Raw genomic sequence first — 23084 nt, 5'->3', positions numbered from 1 at the left:
GATTACCATACCAATCCTGCTAATGTAATGCCTTTGTTAGGTTAGGAATAATCTTAGATGGAATTTCGGTTTCCTTTTTTACCTTAACTTGCACTGTATGGACCAGGCTAAAATTGAAGTGCACTGTATGTGCCACTGACGTGTACAGAATTTGTAGACGCGGGAGGGGGATATCAATTTGGTTTACCCCTGACTATGTTGCATGCATACATTATACACACGAAAAAACAACTACGAAGGACGCACTGGGGAACAGTGCGGGGGGGGGGGGGCGGTACAACAAACAATTTGCGAACAACTAATCAAATGAAAACAGTATTTTGATATGTTTGCTTAACTAACTTTCGTCTTTATAATTCCTATTTCTTTTTCTATATTCTTTTCCTTAATCTACTAGTTCTCCTTTGTCTCCGAGTCCCTTTACATCATTAGGCTTCCTTGATTATCAGGTTTTTTTTTTTTTTTTTGTTCGAGTTTTAAAGGGATAATACAGTCATTCCAAACCCGATTTTCATCAAATAATTTTGAATTTCTCTTAAAATGGTATGCTCTGTACTATATCATAAGTGTTTTCTCGGTATCTTGCAAAAAGTTAAGAAGCCCAATTCTCATCTCCACCAATTTGACTGTATCATCCATTTAACGTCTTCTCGTTTTAATCAAAGCGTCCTGGCAAATTTGTACAAGTCGCGTGGTTCATCTTATCGTCTAATCAGCTATCAGGGCGCCTTGGCGATTTGTAAAAATCGCATTGTCGCCGTTTTGGCCGAAACAAGGAGATTTTGGCTTCGTAGATAGCCCATTTCGTGTGCCCGTCAAGCACGGTGTATGTACTAGGAAGTCCTTGCTTTCGTTTTGTCGTATTCAAATTGGCAACAGGCGCAAATCATGTACAGAAATGTCGTCTAATATCCAAGTGACTCAGCCGGTGTTTGGTATGGTGTACAGTATACGTACATCAAGCGCCCACCACTTTGGGTGCACAGTCCAGTCAACATGATCAGACATTGTACATATGGGTATTCCCGGATGCGTGCGATGGTGGGTAGACCCACCGATGTGTAGTTGTTACGTAGAAAAACACACGGAGCTCGGAGATAATTAGAAGGTACGAGACGATTTCAATGTGTATGGTGGTGCAGTGTTGTGTGCTTTCAAGTAACAGAGTACGGCCGTTTCTAGCCGTCTTCTACAACAAACGACAGTAATGAAAAGTTTAAGATGTCGACTTAGAGCAGTGTTTCCTCCCTACTGCCCTGAACTGACGGCACTGACTGGGTAAACGAAGCTCATTGGACTGCAGACTGCCTATAAAATTCTACAGTATTTTGTACTGTGTCTTTGGCTTTGCCTCGTCAGCTGATTGTGGAGTGGCGTCATCATCTCACATCAATGACATAGCTGTACCTGTTTTAGTAAAGCTGTGATCTGATTCTGATGATCTGACTTCTGAGTAGCTAGATTTCTACCCCTTTGACGTGATCGTTAGGTAAGGCTACAGTAACTAACATGAACTAAGTAGGCCTAGAGTCTTTTTTTTTTATTACACTCTAGGCCTACTACCCTATTAAAGTCTAATAGACAGGATAGAAATCTATTCTCTTCAATGCTGACACTGATATGTTAATTTAATTGTTTCTGTTTGTAAGTTTATTTATGCCTTTGGCAATCTCATTCCCATTTCAATCTGTCTAATACTGTAACAGTTACTGTCACTGTAAATTTAACTACAGGTACATGTAGGTTCTATTTCTGTTGTGTAACGTTAGGGCCTACCTCAGTAATATACCGGTATTGACCGATTCTGTGACGCGCTATGTGTATTTTTGGCATGGGCGCAGCCATAGTGGGTGTATCAGCCGACCCCCCCTCCGCACTCCCCCACCCCTCTCCCTACATTAGCACGCGCGCAGAATGAAAAACTGCTTTAGCCAATAGGCGTCTCGTACTGAGTGCGGGAATGCTTGCTTAGTGCGCGAACCTTTGTTACAAGTGCGTGATAAACATGTTGCCCCGGGGTGGGGGAGAGCAGGGGGGGGGGGGGGGTCGGCTGATACACCCACTATGGCTGCGCCCTATGCCGTAAAATGTCTGCTGCCCTCAACGAACCCGAATCGGTCAATATTGATTTTATGACTCTTGACAGAATATTTTAATAATGATAATCTGATCATCACATGTGGGAAAAAAAAGAAGTGGCACAATATATAATTTCAATCCATACATTTATTATACTAAAAATATTATCTACATTAGGTCTCATGTCGTTATTTCTATTCAAGGTGGCCCCGACAGTAATCAAGTAGAACCTACACTTGATGTACTGTTTTCCAGGGGGCCCTGTAATGAGTACCGGTAATGGCGGTATACAATATAACAATCATGCACAACAATAACCGCACCAGCCACCCCAACCCGTACCGATTGCCGAATTGGGGTTAGCACAACAAGTGACATTAACATAACTCAATAGAATCTATATCAAACAGAACAGAACAGTTCATGAAAATGAAGAATGAAAAAAGTAAGAGTTTGCAACAAGATTTGAAAAAAAAAAATCCAACTTAAAGGACAAAGTCCACCTTCATGTACATAAGGATTGAGAGAATGCAGCAATATTAGTAGGACACCAGTGAAAGTTTGAGGAAAATTGGACAATCTGTTGAAAAGTTACGAATATTTCAAGTATCTGCGCAGTCACGAGGTCCTGGAAAAGAAGACTATTACAGTGTATGATGTCACATGCGTACAACTATATAAGGAAAATAAAAACAATTTCACAAAACTTTACTTTTTGAATAATGTGCACAGTTCTTGACTTGCTACTGACATATTAATGTTAAGGGTAATATTATTCCCCCTGCCTTCTGAAAGAGAGAAGTCGAGTGTTCTTTTGTTATGGGAGAAAAATGGAAATGCATATGTTGAATTTTCTTTATTCTTTCTTTATATCGTTGTACTCATGTGACATCACAAGCTATAGTAGTCTTTTCATCCAGCGGTGACTGAGCAGAAACTTCAAAAATTCATAACTTTTTAACGGATTGTCTGATTTTGCTCAAACTCACACGGATGTGTTCTACTAATATTGCTGCATTCACTCAACCCACATGTCTATGAAGGTGAACTTGTCCTTTAATGACTGAGTTTATAAGAAATGGACCCCCATAAGTGTGAATATATCACATTTCTACGCAATAAAGCCCCCATGTGTGCAACATGTACACACACAACCACACGACACACGTCCACACACGTGTGGTTGTATACACTTCCTAACAAAAAAGTGCTTCTGCTAGCTCCTTTGAATGAAATGTTTAAAGTCACTATCAGCATAGCAAAGATATTTTTAACTTCTTTTTGTTTAATAAGTTAGGCTGAAGTTACAGTAGGCCTAGCTGGTACAAGTGTATGTGTGAACATCAAGATCAGTGTGAATACAATGTGCATCAATCCAGATTTTTATGTTTAGTCTAGCCTTGGCTATATTCATTTGGTTCCAGTATGATGTGATAATATATTTATTTTTTTGTTTTTGTTTTGAAATATGTTGTGTCTTTCTAGTCAAACAAGAACTGGATACAGAAACACATTTAGTCTGGATCCAGTATGGCACTGGGTGTCCAAGCAGACACTGGTCCTCCAACCCTACTGGAGCTTATGATTGAATACACCCTGACCGACCTTCGGACAGTGTGTGTGATGGATACAGATGGATGTGTGGTTCGGCTGAGGGAAGACGCATACCTTCCAAGCATCATCAGTGACAGAATCTTAAACACTCTCGCTAGGAGGGGAACGCTGGACAACTCAAAGCTGCAAGCGCTGTGTGAGAGGGGGAAAGTCCAACTCAAGAAAGTGAACCTTAGCAGGAGTTCGATATCAGACGATGGTCTGCATCAGCTCTCTTACCACAAACTCATTGAGCTGGACGTCTCTGAATGTGACCAGCTCTCCCAAGAGTGCTTGCCGCACCTTCTCAAACTGACTTCCCTTCAAGTTCTTAATCTGCACCGATGCCGGCACATCTTAGAGAAGTACGGCCTACCCCTCTTCGACTTCCCACTGACGCACCTTCGCAGTCTGAACATTGGTTTCACTGACTTGAGTGGGGTGCAGTTGCACTGCCTCATCAAACAACTGCCAAATCTGACTTCTCTGGATGTGTCTAAGGTTGTCAAAAATGGGGACTTGTCATTTCTTGAGCCAGTCAAACACCAACTGAGGTCTCTGGTTCTTCATGACTGTGTTCTCGTTGCAAGCAGTTTAGACTATCTCTGTCTTGTGCCAGCTCTGAGGTAGTGTGAATATATACTGTATAAGCTGTTATTTTCGTGTACAGATATTTTTGCAAATGGAGAAGTCACGGACATTTTCACGAGATATTTCTGCCATTTTGACACTGAGGCTGAATGTAAGCACTCTATTAGCCTAGTGCATAATGGCAACATTTTCGTGTGTTGTTAAATTCGCGGTCCAACAGTGATTTGCAAAATTCGCGAAAATTGAACCCTCGCGAAAATAACAGCTTACATACAGTCGTATATAATGATTTTACTATGTGTGCAAGTGCACTGTGCATGTATGACATACATGTTTGTATGATAAGTATGCATGTACAATTTTATGTATTTTATGCGTACATGTGTACACATACAATTGTACATGATGTGTCAGAACTAAAATACATTGTATATGCACTGTACAATACAAACACTAACATGTATATGTTCACTGTCGATATTCATACATTTCTGAAATAAGTTTTACTGTTGGCATGCATATATAGTGTCATGAAGAAGAATGTGTAATTCAGTGATGAACTTGTCGGAACATTAAATCTATGGTCCATGGAAAGAGCATAACATGAATGAGTGCAGCTACCTTTAACAATTTCTCCAAAGCAATAGGTACTCTGCCATTTGGCTGATTAGATGATTGTACTGCAATGTGATTGGGAAGCTCACTGACAGCAAACCAAATTGGAATAATTTGTGTGGACCATGTTTGCAGTTCAAAGCTTCTTTGATTGGCATTTGTGCTTGGGAACATTAAAGTTTGTAAAAATAAAAGTGAGATTATTTCTTATGTTTTGTTGAAAGCATACATTTTTAGGTGCCATGGATGGTACATGACACAATATGCAAGTATGGTGTACTGTAAGTCATAACAGTACAATTTGTATGCGCCTTACGTGCATACTGATGTTATTTATTACTGGCTTGAAACCATTGCAATACAAAGGAAACTCTTTTTAAGATCATAACTTTGTTGATATTGTGTTATTTGTTTGCTTCTTTGGTTTGTTGACAGGCATCTTGATATTTCAGTCAACAATGAAGGGTACATGCTTAAACTGACCACGCCCATGCTACGACGTCTGATAAGATGCCTGCCCAGTCTCTTGTCGCTGGATCTCTCTGGGAACGACATTAAAGATCATACCAGTGATAATGATCAAAAGTAAGGTGGAGTTGGTGACTCAGTTAAGCCTACATGCCCCTTCAGAGCCTCATGGGGTGTTGAAAAGGTTCAAACTAGTTCAAAACTATGTCATGAATCACATAGATAAGTAGTTCTCAAAAATAATATCACAAGTAGATATTTCCTCTATGATGTAATGATAGCAAATGTAGATCTCCAACATGAGTGCTAAAGATGATGCTACAGGCAAAAAATGTCCATTATCTAACCAAGTAGGCTGTGTCATCTTTAACAGCGTTCGAGTGGCATATCTAAAACTTGCTATTGTGTGGAAAAAAATAGTGCCCCTTAAATGTTACACCGTGCGAAAGCCATCATGAATATGGCAGAGTTGGGGACTGAGTGCACACCCATGCAAGGGATTTTATGAGATGTGGGTCGGATGTAAACTATGTCATAAAATCAAATATATCTGCAGATCTTGCCATTTCAATGATAAGTGATTTTTCCTTTGACTTGGCGAAATTTGTAAAAGACCCAACAGCCTGTGGGGAAAAGTGGATGATCCAATTGAATCAATCTTCATTCACTATCCATCGGGTACATTCAAAAATCATAAATACATATGTAGCACTGTTGGCATAATGTGGATCAAAGTATATGCTCATCGGTAACGGTTGACTCCAGTCAAGAGTTTTTGGCTGTATTTGATGTGTACTAACGGTCTAACCTAGAGGTCAGTGATAAAGCTGTACACAATTCAGGGACTCTCATGCAAGCTGGGCCAGCCTTTCCACTCCATGGTATCCCCACAATACCAGGTCTTTCAACCATACATTTGTAGATGCATCTCTTCTTCCCTGGCAGAGACAAATGATATATATGTGACCCTGCATCACAAACCCAACAAAATGTCACCATACATGGATTTTTAGTTACGGGCAGATTCTGAAAGAGCAGACTATAAGGTTTAAAAGGATGTAGGACTCGATTCAAATGGACTCTCCTAACCTACCCAAATAATTACATGAAAGAAAGCACACACTCTTGAAAAGTGTGAACTGAGAAAAGAGGCTCTGAAGAACAGGCTATGCAAGCATTAATCTTCACCAAACCATGCTAGCGGTGCAATTAATGGGACAAAAAAAAAAAAACCCACAAAAAACAAAAACAGGATGGATGTAAACCATCGGATTAACAACAGTGAAGGGATTAATAGATTAGGCTGAAATCAAGCATGCACTATTAACACATTCTGTCCATGATGAAGGCCAACTTTAAAAGCAGCAGCAGTATCCTTTCAAAAGTTATGAGAGTTGAAAGCGAACAATGTGCAAAGGATTTTCAAGAAATGAAAAGGAACCTCTTTAAACACATGCCTGATCTCACTAGTTTACATAAAAAAGAATGTCGGAAAACTTAGAAATATACATTCCCATTTATTTTGTGATCCCAAACTTACGAGTAGTATAGAAGAAGAACAGGTCTTTCAGAAAATATGAAAAACTCAAGATTTACCTAGTTGACTTTTTGTTGGTTTTGTGATGCACGGTCACATATATCTAATGCAAAATGCATTTTTCCGCCAGTGAGAATCCTGGACATGGCATCAAGAGAGATTCAGAGGATGCAATGGAAGAGCAGGATGTAGTCGAAGGCGGCGATGACGATCATAGCGACGCATCGTCAGACAGTATAGGCTCGGATGTGGCGGAGGACTCTGACGGGGTGGAGGAACAGGAGGGTGATGATAATAGGGAGGGGGATGAAACAGACAGTGCATCGGTGCCCCCAGAGCGACCCATGGACATCAATGGGGATGGGGCGGAGGGTGGGGCTGGTGCTGGTGGTGCTGGTGGGCAAGAGGGAGAAGAGGGGAAACAGGGCGCTGAAAAGAGGAGGAAACAGAGGGTGGAGGAGACGGAAGAAGAGGATGACAGGGGATGCGTTGCCAGTAGCATCACTGGTCTCAAGGGACTGAGGCATAAACTGAACTTCCTTGGTCTGGTTGGAATGGACGAGTGCGAGGCGGAGCACATACCAGCTGTCCAGGTGATGATGATCCTTTGTTTCTCTTTCATGCCGACATGAACCTTTGTTTTTCTTCTTCCAACAGGTTCGACAGATCAGAGTAAACCTACCAACTCGTTAGGATTAATTTCTCTGCAGAATTGATCATCTTGACATCAAATAGCTTAACACCTTTAATGCATTACCAGTGAGATTTGCCGGATTAAAAACATTGGCCCAAATTCACGAAGGTGATTTAAACCTGGTTTAAACCTAGATCATGGTACAAATTTAGGCCATGGCCTAAAATAAGTATGAAATAAAGCACATCTTTGACATGCCTGTTTGTTACTGGATGTCTGTTGGCGTTTGCATACTGTCAATTGTATGCAGAAGAAAATTTGCATAAACCATGGTTTAAATCTGTACCACAGAGACTCCATCCCCAAGCACCTTCTGATCTGGAGATTCTCCTGCTTGAAACCCCCTAGCAAACGGGAGACTCCAACTTGGCGCACATCACGAGCTTGAAGTGCGACTGTTCTAGATGCTCTCTCGTGCTATCTCAGGCTTATTTTTCAACATACAATGTCACTACTAAGTAAGAAATCATTTCAAGCGGGAGACACAGATCCGGGGCGGGAGAAATTGAATCTCAAGGCGGGAGAACGGGAGATTTTGCGAAAATGGGCTTTCCGCGGGAGATCTCCCGTCGAAAGCAGGAGAGTTGGAGTCTCTGGTACCACCTTCATGATTTTGGGCCATTATGTCAGCACAAAATCAGAAAGAAATTAACAAAAACTTGCAAATTTGAGAGAGAAACAAGAACTTGAGTTAACATTTTAAGATTCAATTGTTACAAAGCTTGAAAATTCTGGAAAACAACAACAACAATATATGAACAGCACTGTACTTCAGAGAATTCTGAACCTCCCCCCAAAAGGTTGATACATAAATATTAAATTTGGTTTACTAATCTACTGAAAGATATGCAAACTGAAGTGCAACACCAATTATCAAGAAAAGGTGAGTACATGAAGGAGAAAAGGTTTTGCCCATGTGGAGGCAATGGGCCAAAAAGTGGAATGAATTAGTGCAAGTGCTCAAAATGGTGATGAATTCACACAGCCAAGAAATTCTTTACTTTGCCTTTTGTCAAATGATACTTGATATTGTCAACCTTCATTTCAAGTCAGAATCAGCCGATACAACTCTTGTATACTTTTAACGGGGTCTTTCTCATCAAAACAGTTGTTGTGAAGTGCAAGGACATGAATAGAAAAAAAGAAATCCTCTACATTCTAGAAGAAAATACGCAGGAAATTAATCCTAGTATTGCTGTGTTTCCAATGTGTTTCAAATTTTGGATCTGATCTCTTTGGACTAGGTGGCGGGTCTTGCCAACGAGGACCAGATCCTGACTACGATAGAGCTGTACTTAGAGCGGAGGGGTTTCCTACTGAAAGGCCTTAATGCCTACTTTGACATCCAGCGGGTCATCAACTGTCAAGTACCTGTCAGAGCAGTGGACGTAAGTACAGATCAGTGTCCCTCTTGAAAATTCGTGTGTCCTTTTTGCAACCCTGAAAAGTAGATTCCTTTCAGAAGCTGAGTATATAAAAGAGGGAGATATTTCAGACCTTTCCTCAAAATAATAAAGCTGGAAACATTTTCTTGTTTGCAGTAGAAACATCCTCTAGTGTGCTTCATAATGTATTCTCATCTGCTGCTGTGAAATATATGATTACATTTAGGCCTATAATTGTACCAGTGATAAATGTTCCATACCTTTTATGCTGCTCTGAGTATTGCATTGTAAATGTAATGACTTCTACATAGACTACATTACTCTTTTCTTCAATCTTTTACACACCATAACAGTTGTACTTCGTGGCCGAACAGGACTCATATCTTTGTATCAAATACAATGGGCATAGTTAAAATAAAAAATACAATATTACATTGTGAAGCAGACTCACCATAACAAGTGATGTATGTTTTGTCACTTTGTCCAAATTATTTGTTTATCTTTCGTGCTCCCTTTCTTCATGGTGGTAGCTCAGATTCCTGGAGCTCATTTTTTATGCAACATTAATTCATAATGCCCCTCAATATTTTTCAACTTCAATAATGATGGCATGTTTTGATTCTCTGCTGTGAATGACAGCAAAGATACAGTAGTTCTGGAGAGAATACTAGAAATAGGGAAGGTATTGATTGTCACCATGGCACCATTATGATGTTTGGCTACTTGGTAGTCCAAACTTCAACTTCAAACTTGCATAAAATTATAATATCATACCAAGACGACAGCTGGGTAGTGTTCATCCATGTGCCATCTTTCTGTCAATCTTGCATTATATGTCAATGCAAACAAACTACTGTGAGAAGACTCACCACCTTACATGTACAGTAGCTGCATGATAGGAGGAAGTGATACTAAGGGTAGGAGAACCAGAGATGGGAGAATGAGAGATTTCTGGCTACACATCTGCCTAACACTGGCACTGAGTGGCAGTAACCAAACATTTCTGCAAATTCACTACTAACAGGTACTTTAGTCAAGTTGTCCTTATTGCCACTGATTGACAAATCTCCTTCATTGACGTGAATTAAGACAAATTATTCAGTGTTTTAGTAGTAGCAATAAAAAACAAAAAACAAAAAAAAACTCATGGGCATATGTGTTTGTACTTGGTTTGGACTTGAACCAAGAACCTCCTAATTGCTAGAAAGATGTCATATCCACTGGACTAAATTGTACCAAGCTTCTGTGCGATGACCAGTGGTGGTTAGTATGTGTTGTATAATCGCTGTTTATGATCAATAAAGGGTAATTTGTCAATCAGTTACAATACAAGTATTTCTTGTTTTCTGCAGGGCATTATCGCAGCGATGAAGAGGTATCCCCATGACAACCAAATTCAAATATCCGGAAGGTAATGATTATCTCTTGCTTTCATTTAAGTTTTAATCAGGAGTATGTATTAAAAAGTGTAAATATATAGGATGGAGAACCTTGGACATGGTCTCTCGCTTTACTATTTTTTTGTCTACAGGGTTGCTCTCAGTTGAAACACCTGTAAACTCGATGATTTCTGAATTGAAAGTCATCTTCAAACGAAAGCAGGTGTTGAATTTTGCTAAAATTAATTTACAGCATTCTGATTTGAGAACTTACTGCTGAGATTCCTAAGTCCATCTTACAGATGAACCATAAGATTTTTTCTTTTTTCTTTAAATGCTTGGATTGTCTATTTCTTCACTCCTCCATATTACCCAATATTGTCTTGCATCTTGGAAATGTTCTTGTGTCATGACTTTGGTATCTTTCATGCCATCCTTTAATCTGTAGTGAAGTAATCACTGTTTGATGGAGCACACTTGTTGGGCACTTGTCTCCAGTGGAATGTCACATAGTTTTCATACTGGACAAAATGGCTGAATGCTGGCCAGTATTCTTACAAGTGTTTTGAATTCAAATTATTCTTACATTTAGGATGCCAATTACTTTATATCATGGTTAAACTTGAGACTAAAATTCAAACTCCTGTCATATCATAACCATGAAATAAATACACCATGGTTTTTAATCAACACCACATTCTAGTGCAGATGAGGGTATATTTAGCCACTTGTTTAATTTAGCTGTTTCAACTCAAACTGCATTATGAAATGGAGTTCATTGCAAACCTATCAAGTCTGACACATTAGATGTGAGTGCCTCATGGACCTCACAAAAAATACACAAAAAGCACAAAAACATAGATTTCCCAAAATCAGAAGTGTCACATTTTGAGACGATATATATTTTTTCTTTGTATTGGAATGACCCAACAAGTATGTAGTATGTTTCAGTTTGCTCAATTTACAGCTAAAGTTCCTCACTGGGGGAGGTGGGACACATCCTTCCCCGTGAGGTTGCTTCACTCTCTCAGGCTGCACTTGGCACACAATCTCAGACCTACAATGATCATTGTAGATGCCCTCTGTCCTTGGTATCTCTGTCGTTGGCATGACATTAACCCACACTCATCACAGAGTTACACCCACCAAGTCCTCATGCTTTGCTTCGGTGGTCAGCATTAAAGGACAAGTTCACCTTCATAGACATGTGGGTTGAGTGAATGCAGCAATATTAGGCCAAAAAAAAAAAATTGTTGCATTGGCGTAACATGAGATTTTCAAATAGGGTCGGTCGGGCGGATTTTTTTTTTTTTTTTTTTTTTTTTGGCTACCTGCATTTTACGTGTAAAACTCGTGCTCAGCTCAGTAAACAGTTACAACTGCTGCACCGAATGTGCTGTGTTCATCTATTCTACAAATCATTTATGAGGCCGATATTACTGGAATTATACCCCTTCACAGAATTTAAAGATGTTGAAATCCCTATCCTGAATGTTTTCACTTCATATTTTACTATTTTGACTTAGATAAGATAGATGCAAATTGACCCATATGTACGATCTTTTCATCGCACACGGTGATCTCTATTACAGTCCCACATATACAGATTCGTGTAAGTTCTCCATACAAGAAACCTATGGCAAAACTGTGCACAATACATCGCAGTCTGAATGCTACGTATACACTGAATAAATCTTGTTAGAGTACGTGTCCGTGTTGGAAACAGATGACGTACTGATCAAGGAAGGCTTATGCGAGGCGCTAGATCTCTCCCTCGTACATCCGATATCCCCAGAGCCGTTTCCACTTCCGGGTTTGTGCGATCGCGATCGCAATCAACAAGATATTTGATATCGATGGCAAAAAAAATAATAAAAAAACATGGGGTCGGCGGAATTTTTAGGGTCGGGCGGGTTACGCCAATGCAACAATTTTTTTTTTTTTGGCCTTAGTAGAACACATCAGTGAGAGTTTGAGGAAAATCGGACAATCCGTTCAAAGTTATGAATTTTTGAAGTATCTGCTCACTCAAGGCTGGATGAGAAGACTACTATAGGTTGTGATGTCACATGTGTACAACGATATAAAGAAAGAATAAAGAAAATTTAACATATTTTCACTTTTCTCGCATAACAAAAGAACACTTGACTTCTATCTTTCAGAAGACAGGGGGAATAATATTACCCTTAACATATGTCAGTAACAAGTCAAAGAAATGTGCACTTTATTCAAGAAGTGAAGTTTTGTGAAATTCTCTTTTTATTTTCTTTATATCGTACGCATGTGACATCACACACTGTAGTACTCTTCTCATTCAGCAGTTACTGTGCAGATACTTTAAAAATTCATAACTTTGGAACGGTTTGTCCAATTTTCCCCAAACTTTCACTGATGTGTTCTACTAATATTGTTGCATACACTCAATCCACCTGTATATGAAGGTGGACTTGTCCTTTAAAGATCTGATTATCATTATCAATGTCTAATTGAATGAACAATGATATGTTTCTTCTTTTCATTCTTCCAGTGCCTCTTTGTTCCACCTCACAAGAGGGCAGTATAAGAAGCAGCTTACCAAGCAAGGAAGACAGTGAGTTTGTTGAGTTTTTTTTTTAATGATTATTTGTGTCCTCTTTGTTTTGTTTTTGTTCAGACATAAGAAAAAGGAATGAGGGTCCTGTGGAAGAGTATTGGTACATTATCTGAGTTTTGGATGAAGTCCCAATATCTTAAAATGGCCTTTAATGCTGATGATTTTAAAATGTGTGGAACAGATTGCCCCATTTCATTTCTTTTAAATCCAATTGTAAATATGCGATTGGATGTGTGTGTGTGTGTGTGTGTGTGTGTGTGTGTGTGTGTATTTGTGTGTGTGTGTGTACCTGTTTGTGTGTATGGGAAATCGTCACTTGCTCACGTAATAGGTATGTTATGTTGGCCTTATGTGGTATGCTGTTGTGAGATGTTGCAAAAAAGAAAAATGATGCAGGTTATGTTTTGGAGGGAGACACGTAATCAAATTGAAGTGTATATAGGCTTTTTCAGTGAAATCTTTCCCACAACAGCAAAGCATATTATCCTTGTAATTACAATTTCTTGTTATTATGTATTATTATTATTATTATTATTATTATTATTATTATTATTATTATTATTATTATTATTATTATTATTATTATTATTATTATTATCTATGTGGCAAGTCAGCATAAAATACATAAACCAAAAACAAAAATGTTAGCTCTAGACTACACTTTGCATTAGGACTCATTTGTTACGTTGTTAGGTGATCTGGGTAAAGTAAAAATGACTATGTCTGAGTAGGGAAGCTCCTGAGTGACGATAACTGCAGTGATTTGCTTGATGTTGTTCTGTCATTGCTAGGGTTTAGGGCTATAATGTATATTTCACAAAGTCCTATACTATAAGCTCTAGAAGAGAATGGCAAACTTTGTCTTTTTCTTTTAATAGATGCAAAACTTTTAAAGCATGATCGCCTTTTTGTTTGTTTGCTGCTTATTTACTCTTTCGTATGTTATTGGATTTTGTTTCTTTTTTCTTGGGGGGGGGGGGGCTGAAGAGTATAACTTTCCAATCCGACAGGAAGTGAAAATGTGGCTATTATAGCTTTCAGTATCTGGTTTAAAATAGCATATGAAGGGAAAATGTTAAATGTTGAAAGATAGTGTTCATAGGTAAATTGATGTCCTGTACCTTCCTTGCTATATAACTGCTCATTGCTAGTCAATTTAGGTAAGTAATGCTTTTATAACAAACCATAGGTTTGTGTAGGGTGATAGCAGTGGGACACATGTCATCTGTAAAAGAGACAGAGTTAGAACAAGATTCAGTGGCAAACAGTCATCTGTATTTGATCTCCAATCAACTGATGGGGATAATGTTAAAGAATTGCATACATGGTCCGCAAATACAGAACAAGGAAAAAAAAATATAGAAGCAGTTGCCATGGCTGATTGTTGGCTGATTGTATCTGAGCTATAATCAACCCATTAGGAAGCATGTAGAAAAAAAAATTGCATACCCACTCCTCAAGAATTATCAATAGAACAGATGTATGTAGAACAAGTTTTTTATGAGTCATTTGCCTTCTGTTTGAGATCCATTCAACCAGTGCGGAAGTGTTTTGAAGAAGTACACTCCATAGATATTGAACAGAAAAAATTGAACAAGTTTTTTGTTTCTGGTAGTCATTTGCCTTTGTTTGAGCTTCTTTTGACCAATGAGGAAGTATTTTGAAGAATTTGGATACAGAATAAAGAAAATGGGATGCTTTCCTCCCACGATAGGGCCGTCATCAGCTGCCTTCTGGATGCCATCGAGAATATCTCGGAGAGCGTGACACTGCTGAGGAACTGCGGTCTGACCCTCTTCAACTTCACCATCCCCGATGATTTCCAATTCCAGTTTCAGCGCGTGGTCAGGAACCTGGTCAAGCTGGCGCTGATGGAGGACCGAGACGGACTCCTCCAGAGGGTCTACGTCCACATGTGCAATTCCATCGTCTGCCACGTCGAGGGCAGTCAAAAGCTGCTGGTTGGCAAACTTGGAATCATTAATGTGAGTCACACACACCCATGAGGCATCTTCTTGTAAATACTGAGAAAAGAAATGAACCAAGATTGCTGTAGTCTTGTTAGGCAAGGACACCCAAAGTCCCATGAATTGTGGCTGTGAATGATGAGGGTGTCACTCTACATGCCATTGAATGGACACAAGAATGTCGTACAGTAGAGCCCAAAGCAAACCTGTTCTAACAGCCTATCATTAAAAAGAAAATGATATTTGAATTAAAGTGAACATAGTAATTTATACTAATGATTTGATTCCTTCTGATACAGAGTCGTGCGAATGAACATAAAGCACCTTTGATGTACATGTATCTTGCTCAATATTATATAAAGTCCTTTCTTTTCTGGGTAATGTATTTTAATGCTGACATTTCGTGAAATGAACCAAAAAAAAAACCCCAAAAAACCCCAACATCATAATCTATTTAGAGGGATGTTGCATTACTTAGCAGTCTTCCTATGAAGGGATGTCACAATGTCAAAAAAAGCTTGATATTTTCTTGCCTGCTAGCCAATTGTATGCATTGCTGCTGTGTTGCTGCCATGTCTTCATGCAAAGATTTTACTGTTAAGGAAAAAGTCGACATTCCTTTATTGCCACATGTTATTAAAGGGTATTGTTATTCCCTGTGCTTTTTGAAAGAGGTTAGTCAAGTGCTCTTTCATTATGCCACAAGAGTCGAAATTTCTCTGTATTTTCCTTATATTTGTGTCCACTTGCGACATCACAAAATGTTGCAATCCTTGCATCCACCAATGGCAGCACTAGAACTTTTTTTTTAAAGATTAAATTAACTTTCGAACAAATTATCTGAATTTCCCCAAACTTTGCATTACTGATGTTTTCTACTAATATTGCTACATTCCCTCAATCCGCATGAGGGTTTTCATTCTCCTTTGAAGGCAATGGTACATTGACTATACTGCATTTTGGTTTGATTCTTCCCTCAGTGCATGCTGAAGCTGATCAAGGAGCGTCTAGGCAGGGGCATGTGTGATGAGGTCATGGAGACAGCCTGGAGTACTCTGTGGAATGTTACAGGTCAGAGGTCATCATTATGGGCATAACCCACTGATCTCTATAGGAATTATCTGGATGTGTCATTGACCAGTCACTTTGAAGCCACCATGCCGCCGTCTTACCATGCATGTCGGCATAAACTTTGTGTACAGATCTCACGACATCACGTTTTCTTGATGACAATCTCTGCCAGAAAATGGTTGCATGTACGCATGCAGCATATCAAAGAGTGTGCGTGTTAAAATGGCGACTCGTGTTTGAGTAGGGCGGCTTCAGCTGTTTGTACAGCATGAATTGTCAAATGAGATATCCAGATATTTTGCCATATAGATCAGTGGCATATCCCATCAAGTCCTGTGGGAATTTTGCTGTAGAAGTAATCATCTCAGTACCACAAAATTGGCAACTCTGAATCTTACTGGATCTATACCATCCTGAATTCATGAACCCTTTCTGAAATCAGGAGACAAAAAAACACTAAATTTTGCCAAGTGCAACATTATTCACACATGTTACCAGCTTTATAGGAGCAGTTATAAATCCAGAAAGTTAGAGGCTTTTGATGATTGTGCAATTCAAATAAATATAGGACCAAAATTGGGCTCAAATTAGAGAGAAGTGTATACTTAACTTTTGACATACTGGCAATCACTAATTAAAAGAATAAAAAATTAAAAAAATGAATGAATGAATGAATAAATAAATAGATTTAAGAATAAATGATGAATAAATATTAAAAATTAACAGACTAAAAACATTAGACTTGGGGGGGCTAGAATGAGGTAAGACCTGCTGTGTGAAATGCAGTGTAGCAGGTGCGGTATTTATCATTCAGCTTTGCTCTCGTATTGATTGTTTTCCTGTGTTGACATCTTGTCCTGTGCCTAGTCATAGATTGCTGGTGTGTTGGTCAATCTTGCTGACCAGTGGCCTAACGTTTTGGGCATGGATGATTTTTCTCCCCTCTGTGAATCACAGATGAAACGGCTGATAACTGTGAGATGTTCCTCCTTGGAGACGGCATGCGTCTCTTCCTGAGGTGCAAAGAGGTGAGATGCTCAATGGCTGACTATTTTAACCCTTAGTATGCCAAAGGACTTTCCAAGATTCTTTATCAGAGTACTGTACGAGCTGAAATTTTCGCGGTGGTTTTATTTTCGCGAATTTCGCGAATCGCTGTTGAACCGCGAAAATAACAATGCGCGAATAACTAAGTTCAGTTAGATCCTCGCAACCGCGAAATTAACAACTCGTGAAAATGTCCTCTAAGCGGCAATTCGCGAAAATACAGTTCGGCCAGCGATCAAGTTCCCCCTAGATCGCGATCACGGGCGATCAGTGATCGCATACGCGATATGTCGCAATCGATTGTATGCCGAATTGCATACAATCAATGATCGCGTATGCGATCACTGATCGCCCGTGATCGCGATCTAGGGGGAACTTGATCGCTGGCTGAACTGTATCTGTACGCAAAAATTTCAGCTCGTACAGTAATACAAGGATATTTGATGTAGTTGTAAAGTTAGAGTTGAAGCAAGCCTACTAGGGTGTAGCAATTTTAATACCTCAGTCCGACAGGAAGGCCATGGTGATGCAGTAGGGATTAGTGGGATTGGGTAATCAATATCAACCCTTTTGAGGACGAACTGATTTTGCTATAACACGCATTTCCCGGAGACACCTGCCCGAGTATTCTCGAGACTCGTCTGCAATGAGTTAATTGACAGTTAGTTTCCAGACATTTGTGCCAATCAGCAAAAAACAAACCCAAAGTAAAACAAGTAACAAAAACACTCCAGCATGTGTGCTAAACGTGGCATTCTGCATTCTATGGAACATAATGATAGTCAAGTAGGAGTAGACTTTCTTGCTCTAGATGAAGATCCATATCTAGGACACATCTTATTATTTGATTTTAATAGTCACAGTCTAATTGTCCTACGTAGCAGGCTCTATTCTTGTTTTCTTTGTTTGTAAAAGCTGTGCTTTGTATATGCCAAATATTTTGTAAAAGCTGTGCTATTATGTATATTATGCAATATATTATGTAAGCTCATATTTGATACTTTACAAACTATTTTGTTAAAGACAATTTCACCAGTGGTTTAGTTTGCTCTTCACTTTTTGCTTTCTTTCAGCAAAAAAAAAAAAAAAAAAAAAAAAAAAAAAAAAACGTGGGTGAAAGAATAGAAATGTAATCATTGTGAAAATAAATCAGCTTTTGACTCCAGAAGTGTGAGAGACCAGCTGCTAGTCTTTGCTGAAGTAGTTGTAAGTGATTGAGTGAATTGCACCTACCATCTTCCCTGGCATGTCAGTCAGTGATTGGATGGCTAACTTTGTTTGCCTTGACAGACTTTTACGGAAAAGCCAGAGCTGCTCCGCAACATGATGGGGCTGATGGGTAATGTGGCAGAGGTTAAACACCTACGACCTCAACTCATCCCTCATGTGCCCGTCTTTGCGTAAGTTTGCAGTCCAGTGCAGGAATTGGTTTTTCTGTCACACAATCAGCATTACACTGCTTCCTTGATAGTATAACTAGATAAGTATCCTATTGCAACTGATTTTTTTTTTTTTTTTAAAGTATGTGTGCATAAAAGTAACCAGAAAAGGTTAAAAAGGATGACTATGCCGTTTTCTTAAAAAAGGAAAATAACTGATTTTTATGATAATTTACTTCTCAAAAATATGAATATTCATACTGCATGCTTCAAAGATGGACCTGAGCTGTAACTTGTGTTTAATGACGCTCAGTGGCAAGGTGAAGTTAGGTTGTAATGTACAAGAACTCTGGATAGTAAGGATTTACCTTTCATTGCAACTGATTGACAAATTGCCCTACATTGACGTAAATAAGCAGTGCTTATTTATGTCGATGTAGGGTTAGTTTCAATTTAAAAAAAAAAAAAAACATCTCGACAGAAGAATTTCACGAATTTGAATAAGATTTTACCTTGATACTGATGGTAACTTCCATGTCAGCATCTGATCAGCTTTGTGGAAACCCAGTTGTCACGGAGGTGGTTGAAATTAATTTGAATAGATATTGATATGCTTCTTGTATGCAATTTGACCCAGACTTAAAATGTGAATAGTCTCATTATGCATTGATAAGTTTTGCTGTGTGGCCTCAGTATTTTCATGGCGCACTCATAGAGCATGAAGGGTTAGTCCCATAAAAGTGAGAAAGACAATAAAGTGCAAGGTAGATGTGCAAGGAATAATGGCGATATAAAGTAGATAAAGATTGGCCAAACAAACTGTTGACTTGAGAGAAAAACTCAGTTTTGTTTACGCCTGTGCTGAAATCTTTCTAAAGATCGCTGCTCTTAGACCGAAGTGATGGCATTGAGGTCAGCTACAACGCTGCTGGCGCCCTCGCCCACATGGCATCGGATGGTGAGGAGGTGTGGCAGACCAGCATCAGCCGAGATGAAGTCCTAGCCCAGATGGCCAGTGCCATCCAGTCATGGCAGCTAAATGAACAGCGCAACATTAACTACAGGTCAGTGATGTGTATGCTGTGTGTCCCTATCATTTTCCGCTGCCAGTGTGAAAGGCTCAAATTTGGCCAGCCATGTTGGTGCGTGTGTGTGTATGTGTTAAAGTGGACGAACTAATTGCTAGATCAGTCAAACGTGTCTTTTATCAAGGCTACATGCTTTTTCAGCCACTGCAAACTACACTGGAGGGAAAATATGTCTTGAAAGACTGTGCTTGTCACATACAATATACATTTTGTAAGATATTTAAATATGACCTTAATTTTTGAGGGTTATTTGATTCAATTATAATGTAAGTCCTATTGATTGAAATTATTGTCACTTCAGGTGTTTGAATATCAATTAGTTAAGGCCTATCTGTGATGACGGGATGGAAGGCTCCCTACTCAAACATCCCTAGTATCCCAGTTGCAGTATCTTAGATGGGCAATATTTCATTGTGTATAGCAGCCCATTCTAGATTGAGCATCAGCACTGATCAATAGAAAGTACCGGTATGTGGATATCTCATTGGCCCATTCATGCTGTGCAAACAATTGAAGCAGCCATGCCGCCATGTTACTAGGCGCACTGTATTGGAACGTGGACGCATTTTCCAGCAGAGATTATCACCAAGATCATGTGATGTTGTGAGTCTGTTCAAAGTGTATGGTGATGTGTGTGGAAAGATGGCTGCGAGGTGGCTTCAAAGTGATCGGCCAGTGAGATGTCCAGATACTTCGTGTAGAGATCAGTGAGCATTACATATAAGCACAGTATTACCATTACTTGCTTGCTTTCTGTCAGCCTTTAGTATTTTGTGTAGCATCACCATCTCTCTCGTTTTTTTTCTTTTCTTTCTTGTTTTTTTTTTTGGTTAAAGAAATGACGGTGTCAGCTGAGATAAAAGAAACAAAATACAAAACATTGTGCTCTTAGATATTAGGTAATTATGTCAGTGCTGAATAAGTGTAATGATTGTCTTCCGTCATTTTCTTTCACATTGGAATGTCAGGTCTTTTGAGCCCATATTGAGACTAGTCCATACCTACCACACACCGCAAGTCCAGCTGTGGGCGACGTGGGCCTTAGCCAACCTTTGCACTGTTTCACGTGAGTCTCGTGTTCAATCTCTTCCCTGACTACAGTGACAGCCCCAGTCTCTTGGAGCTGGCATTCACTGTATGAGTTGTACATTTTTGTTTTCATTTGATTTTACAGTCACATGGAAGATTCATATGACACCTGAATGTACATTAAAGTTCTTTGGGTAGAAAACTCATGTTATTTTCCACATTTAACAGTTTGGGATTATCTGAGGACATGTATTTTGCACAAGGAAATAATAACCAGGACTGTGATATTTTTCAGTCCCACAAACCCATACATGTTGGATCTCCACATAGTTTTCTCCAAGTTTCCCTTAACCATGTGGTCATGTCAGAGGCATTATGGCTTTTTCTTCTTTTTTTTTTCTTTTTGTTTATCATATCATACATTCATTCAAACTGCTTATCAGTTGTGAGCCTCTGACTGAAATATGTACCTCAATTTTAGATATAGCCCTATGAAAATGAACTAAATTATTTTGGGGTTTTTACAGTCGGGGTCATCATTTGCTGGGTTCTGGTCAAAACAAAAAGCTGCACATTAAATGGGAGTAAAGAAAGTTTTCACTGAATTTAGACAAACATTGTGCAAGGATATGTCTGTGAATGTTCTCAGTCATCCAGGTAGAGTATCTCATGAACTAAATCAGTAAATCTAGTCAACTGGACTTACTTGTAATTTGGAGTAGCCACGTTTCACGTCCTCTCCGGGACGCTTCATCAGGCTGACTGATCTTTGGAGGCAATTGGTTGTTGACCCGTAACAGGGTCGGGGGAGAGGGTCGAGGAGGGGGCCTGCGACACAACCTAGCCGGAGCCTACAACCCGGCAGTTCGGAAGATTCCTCAACGCTTTCCGAAATTCCCCGACCCTGTTCCGGGTCAACAACCAATTGCCGCCAAAGATCAGTCGGCCTGATGAAGCGTTCCGGAGAGGACGTGAAACGTTGCTACTCCAAATTACAAGTAAGTCCAGTTGACCAGATTTACTGATTTAGTTCATGAGATTGTGCAAGGATGACATTCTGTGAGATTAGACAGTGCAACAATGCCACTCTGCCCTCCACACCCTAAAGAAATGCAGTGATTGTGTTCATTACATTGAGGGTGCATTTTTACATTTTCAGCATATATACCACATCAAGTTCAGTCATGTATTTTGCTATTTTATTAATGTGATTTGATGTGTGGCTCAGTTGCATCAAAATTCTTATGCTTGTTATGAAAATAAGAACTATCAGTTTATGCAAGTCAGTAACATGGCAGCCATATTTTCTTGTTTCAGAAAGAGAATGATGATGTTTAGCTGGCTTGATTACCAGAAAACAAGGTTTCAGAAAGAAAAATATGCTGACACATAGATCAAGGGGGCTAGACAATATTTCCAAACTTTTTACTGAATGTTGATTTCTTTTCAGGGGATAAATACTGTCGTCTCTTGATCAGTGAGGGCGGTGTAGAGAAGCTTCAAGAGCTAGTCTCAAACAAAGACACATGGCCCAGTGTCGCAAATTACGCCAACATCACGCTCAGGTTAGCCCGGGAGTACAGCGGTGCTAGCATGCCCAGAGTGGCATCATGTGACTAACTTTCGAACAGACAATTTGGTATAACAGAATGCTGATGCAGTTGTATTTGATGAAATCTGTGGTGTTCCAAAACAATCGTTGTGAGTGAAAAAGTACAGTAATTCATTGGTCGTCAAGGATTATGATTTTGGCATGCATGCCTTGTGTGGCAGCAAAAGGATGGCTTATAGGATATTGCAGTCAGTAGAGTCGTGTGAAATGAAGTTGTAGAGAATGCTGTGCTGCGTATGATATATGGCATGCAGGAGTATATACCTGTCCACAAAGGAGAGGTTTAGGGCACTGTATCAGAATGCAAGAAACAGTTAAAGGACAAGTTCACCTCCAAAAGGATTGACAGAATGCAGCAATATTACTAGAACACATCAGTGAAAGTTTGAGGAAAATTGGACAATCGATGCAAAAGTTATGAATTGTTAAAATTTTTGTGTTGGAACCTCTGGATGAGGAGACTACTGAGGCTCGTATTGTCATATGAGTACAACTGTATAAAGAAAATGTAAAGAAAATTCAACATATTTTCACTTTTTTCGCATAATAAAAGAGCACTTGACTTGCCTCTTTCTAAGGGCAATGGGAATAATATTGCCCATAACATATGTCAGTAACGAGTCAAGGGAATGTGTACTTTTTTCAAAAGATGAAATTTTGTGAAATTCTCTTTATATTTTCCTTATATTGTTGTACGCATGTGACATCATACACTGCAGTAGTCTTCTCATCCAGCGGTGACTGCACAAAAACTTCAAAAATTCATAACTTTTGAACGGATTGTCCAATTTTCCTCAAACTTTCAATGATGTGTTCTACTAATATTGATACATTCTCTCAATCCTTATGTTAATGAAGGTGAACTTGTCCTTTAACACATCTGAATGGGGAATACCCCATGAGTGGTATATTTGTAGGCTACATGTATGATGTTGCAGGTGTCACATTGTGTGTGTC

General features: G+C 39.2%; 1 protein-coding gene across 1 annotated transcript; it reads left to right on the top strand.

The window, feature by feature from the left end:
• Window positions 1–1404: 1404 nt before the first annotated feature.
• Window positions 1405–22477, top strand: LOC140240782 (protein zer-1 homolog). Its single transcript, XM_072320554.1, has 14 exons — window positions 1405–1489; window positions 3565–4298; window positions 5314–5463; window positions 7014–7476; window positions 8822–8965; window positions 10315–10373; window positions 12869–12931; window positions 14649–14919; window positions 15882–15972; window positions 16930–17000; window positions 18310–18419; window positions 19277–19462; window positions 20455–20552; window positions 21966–22477. The coding sequence occupies exons 2-14, from the start codon at window positions 3610–3612 to the stop codon at window positions 22133–22135; spliced, it is 2565 nt and encodes an 854-aa protein (XP_072176655.1). The 5' UTR covers window positions 1405–1489; window positions 3565–3609; the 3' UTR covers window positions 22136–22477.
• Window positions 22478–23084: the final 607 nt, after the last annotated feature.

Source organism: Diadema setosum, chromosome 17 (genome assembly GCF_964275005.1).
Source record: "Diadema setosum chromosome 17, eeDiaSeto1, whole genome shotgun sequence".
NCBI classification, from domain to species: Eukaryota; Metazoa; Echinodermata; class Echinoidea; order Diadematoida; family Diadematidae; genus Diadema; species Diadema setosum.
The sequence above is the reverse complement of the archived record's forward strand: the minus strand, read 5'-3'. Positions and strand labels throughout refer to the sequence as shown.

Coding starts and splice junctions, on each gene's coding strand:
- LOC140240782 (XM_072320554.1), top strand. CDS start 3,610: ATGGCACTGGGTGTCCAAGCAGACACTGGTCCTCCAACCCTACTGGAG. Junction 7,477..8,821: donor AGCACATACCAGCTGTCCAG/GTGATGATGATC, acceptor TCTTTGGACTAG/GTGGCGGGTCTTGCCAACGA. Junction 15,973..16,929: donor TACTCTGTGGAATGTTACAG/GTCAGAGGTCAT, acceptor TGTGAATCACAG/ATGAAACGGCTGATAACTGT.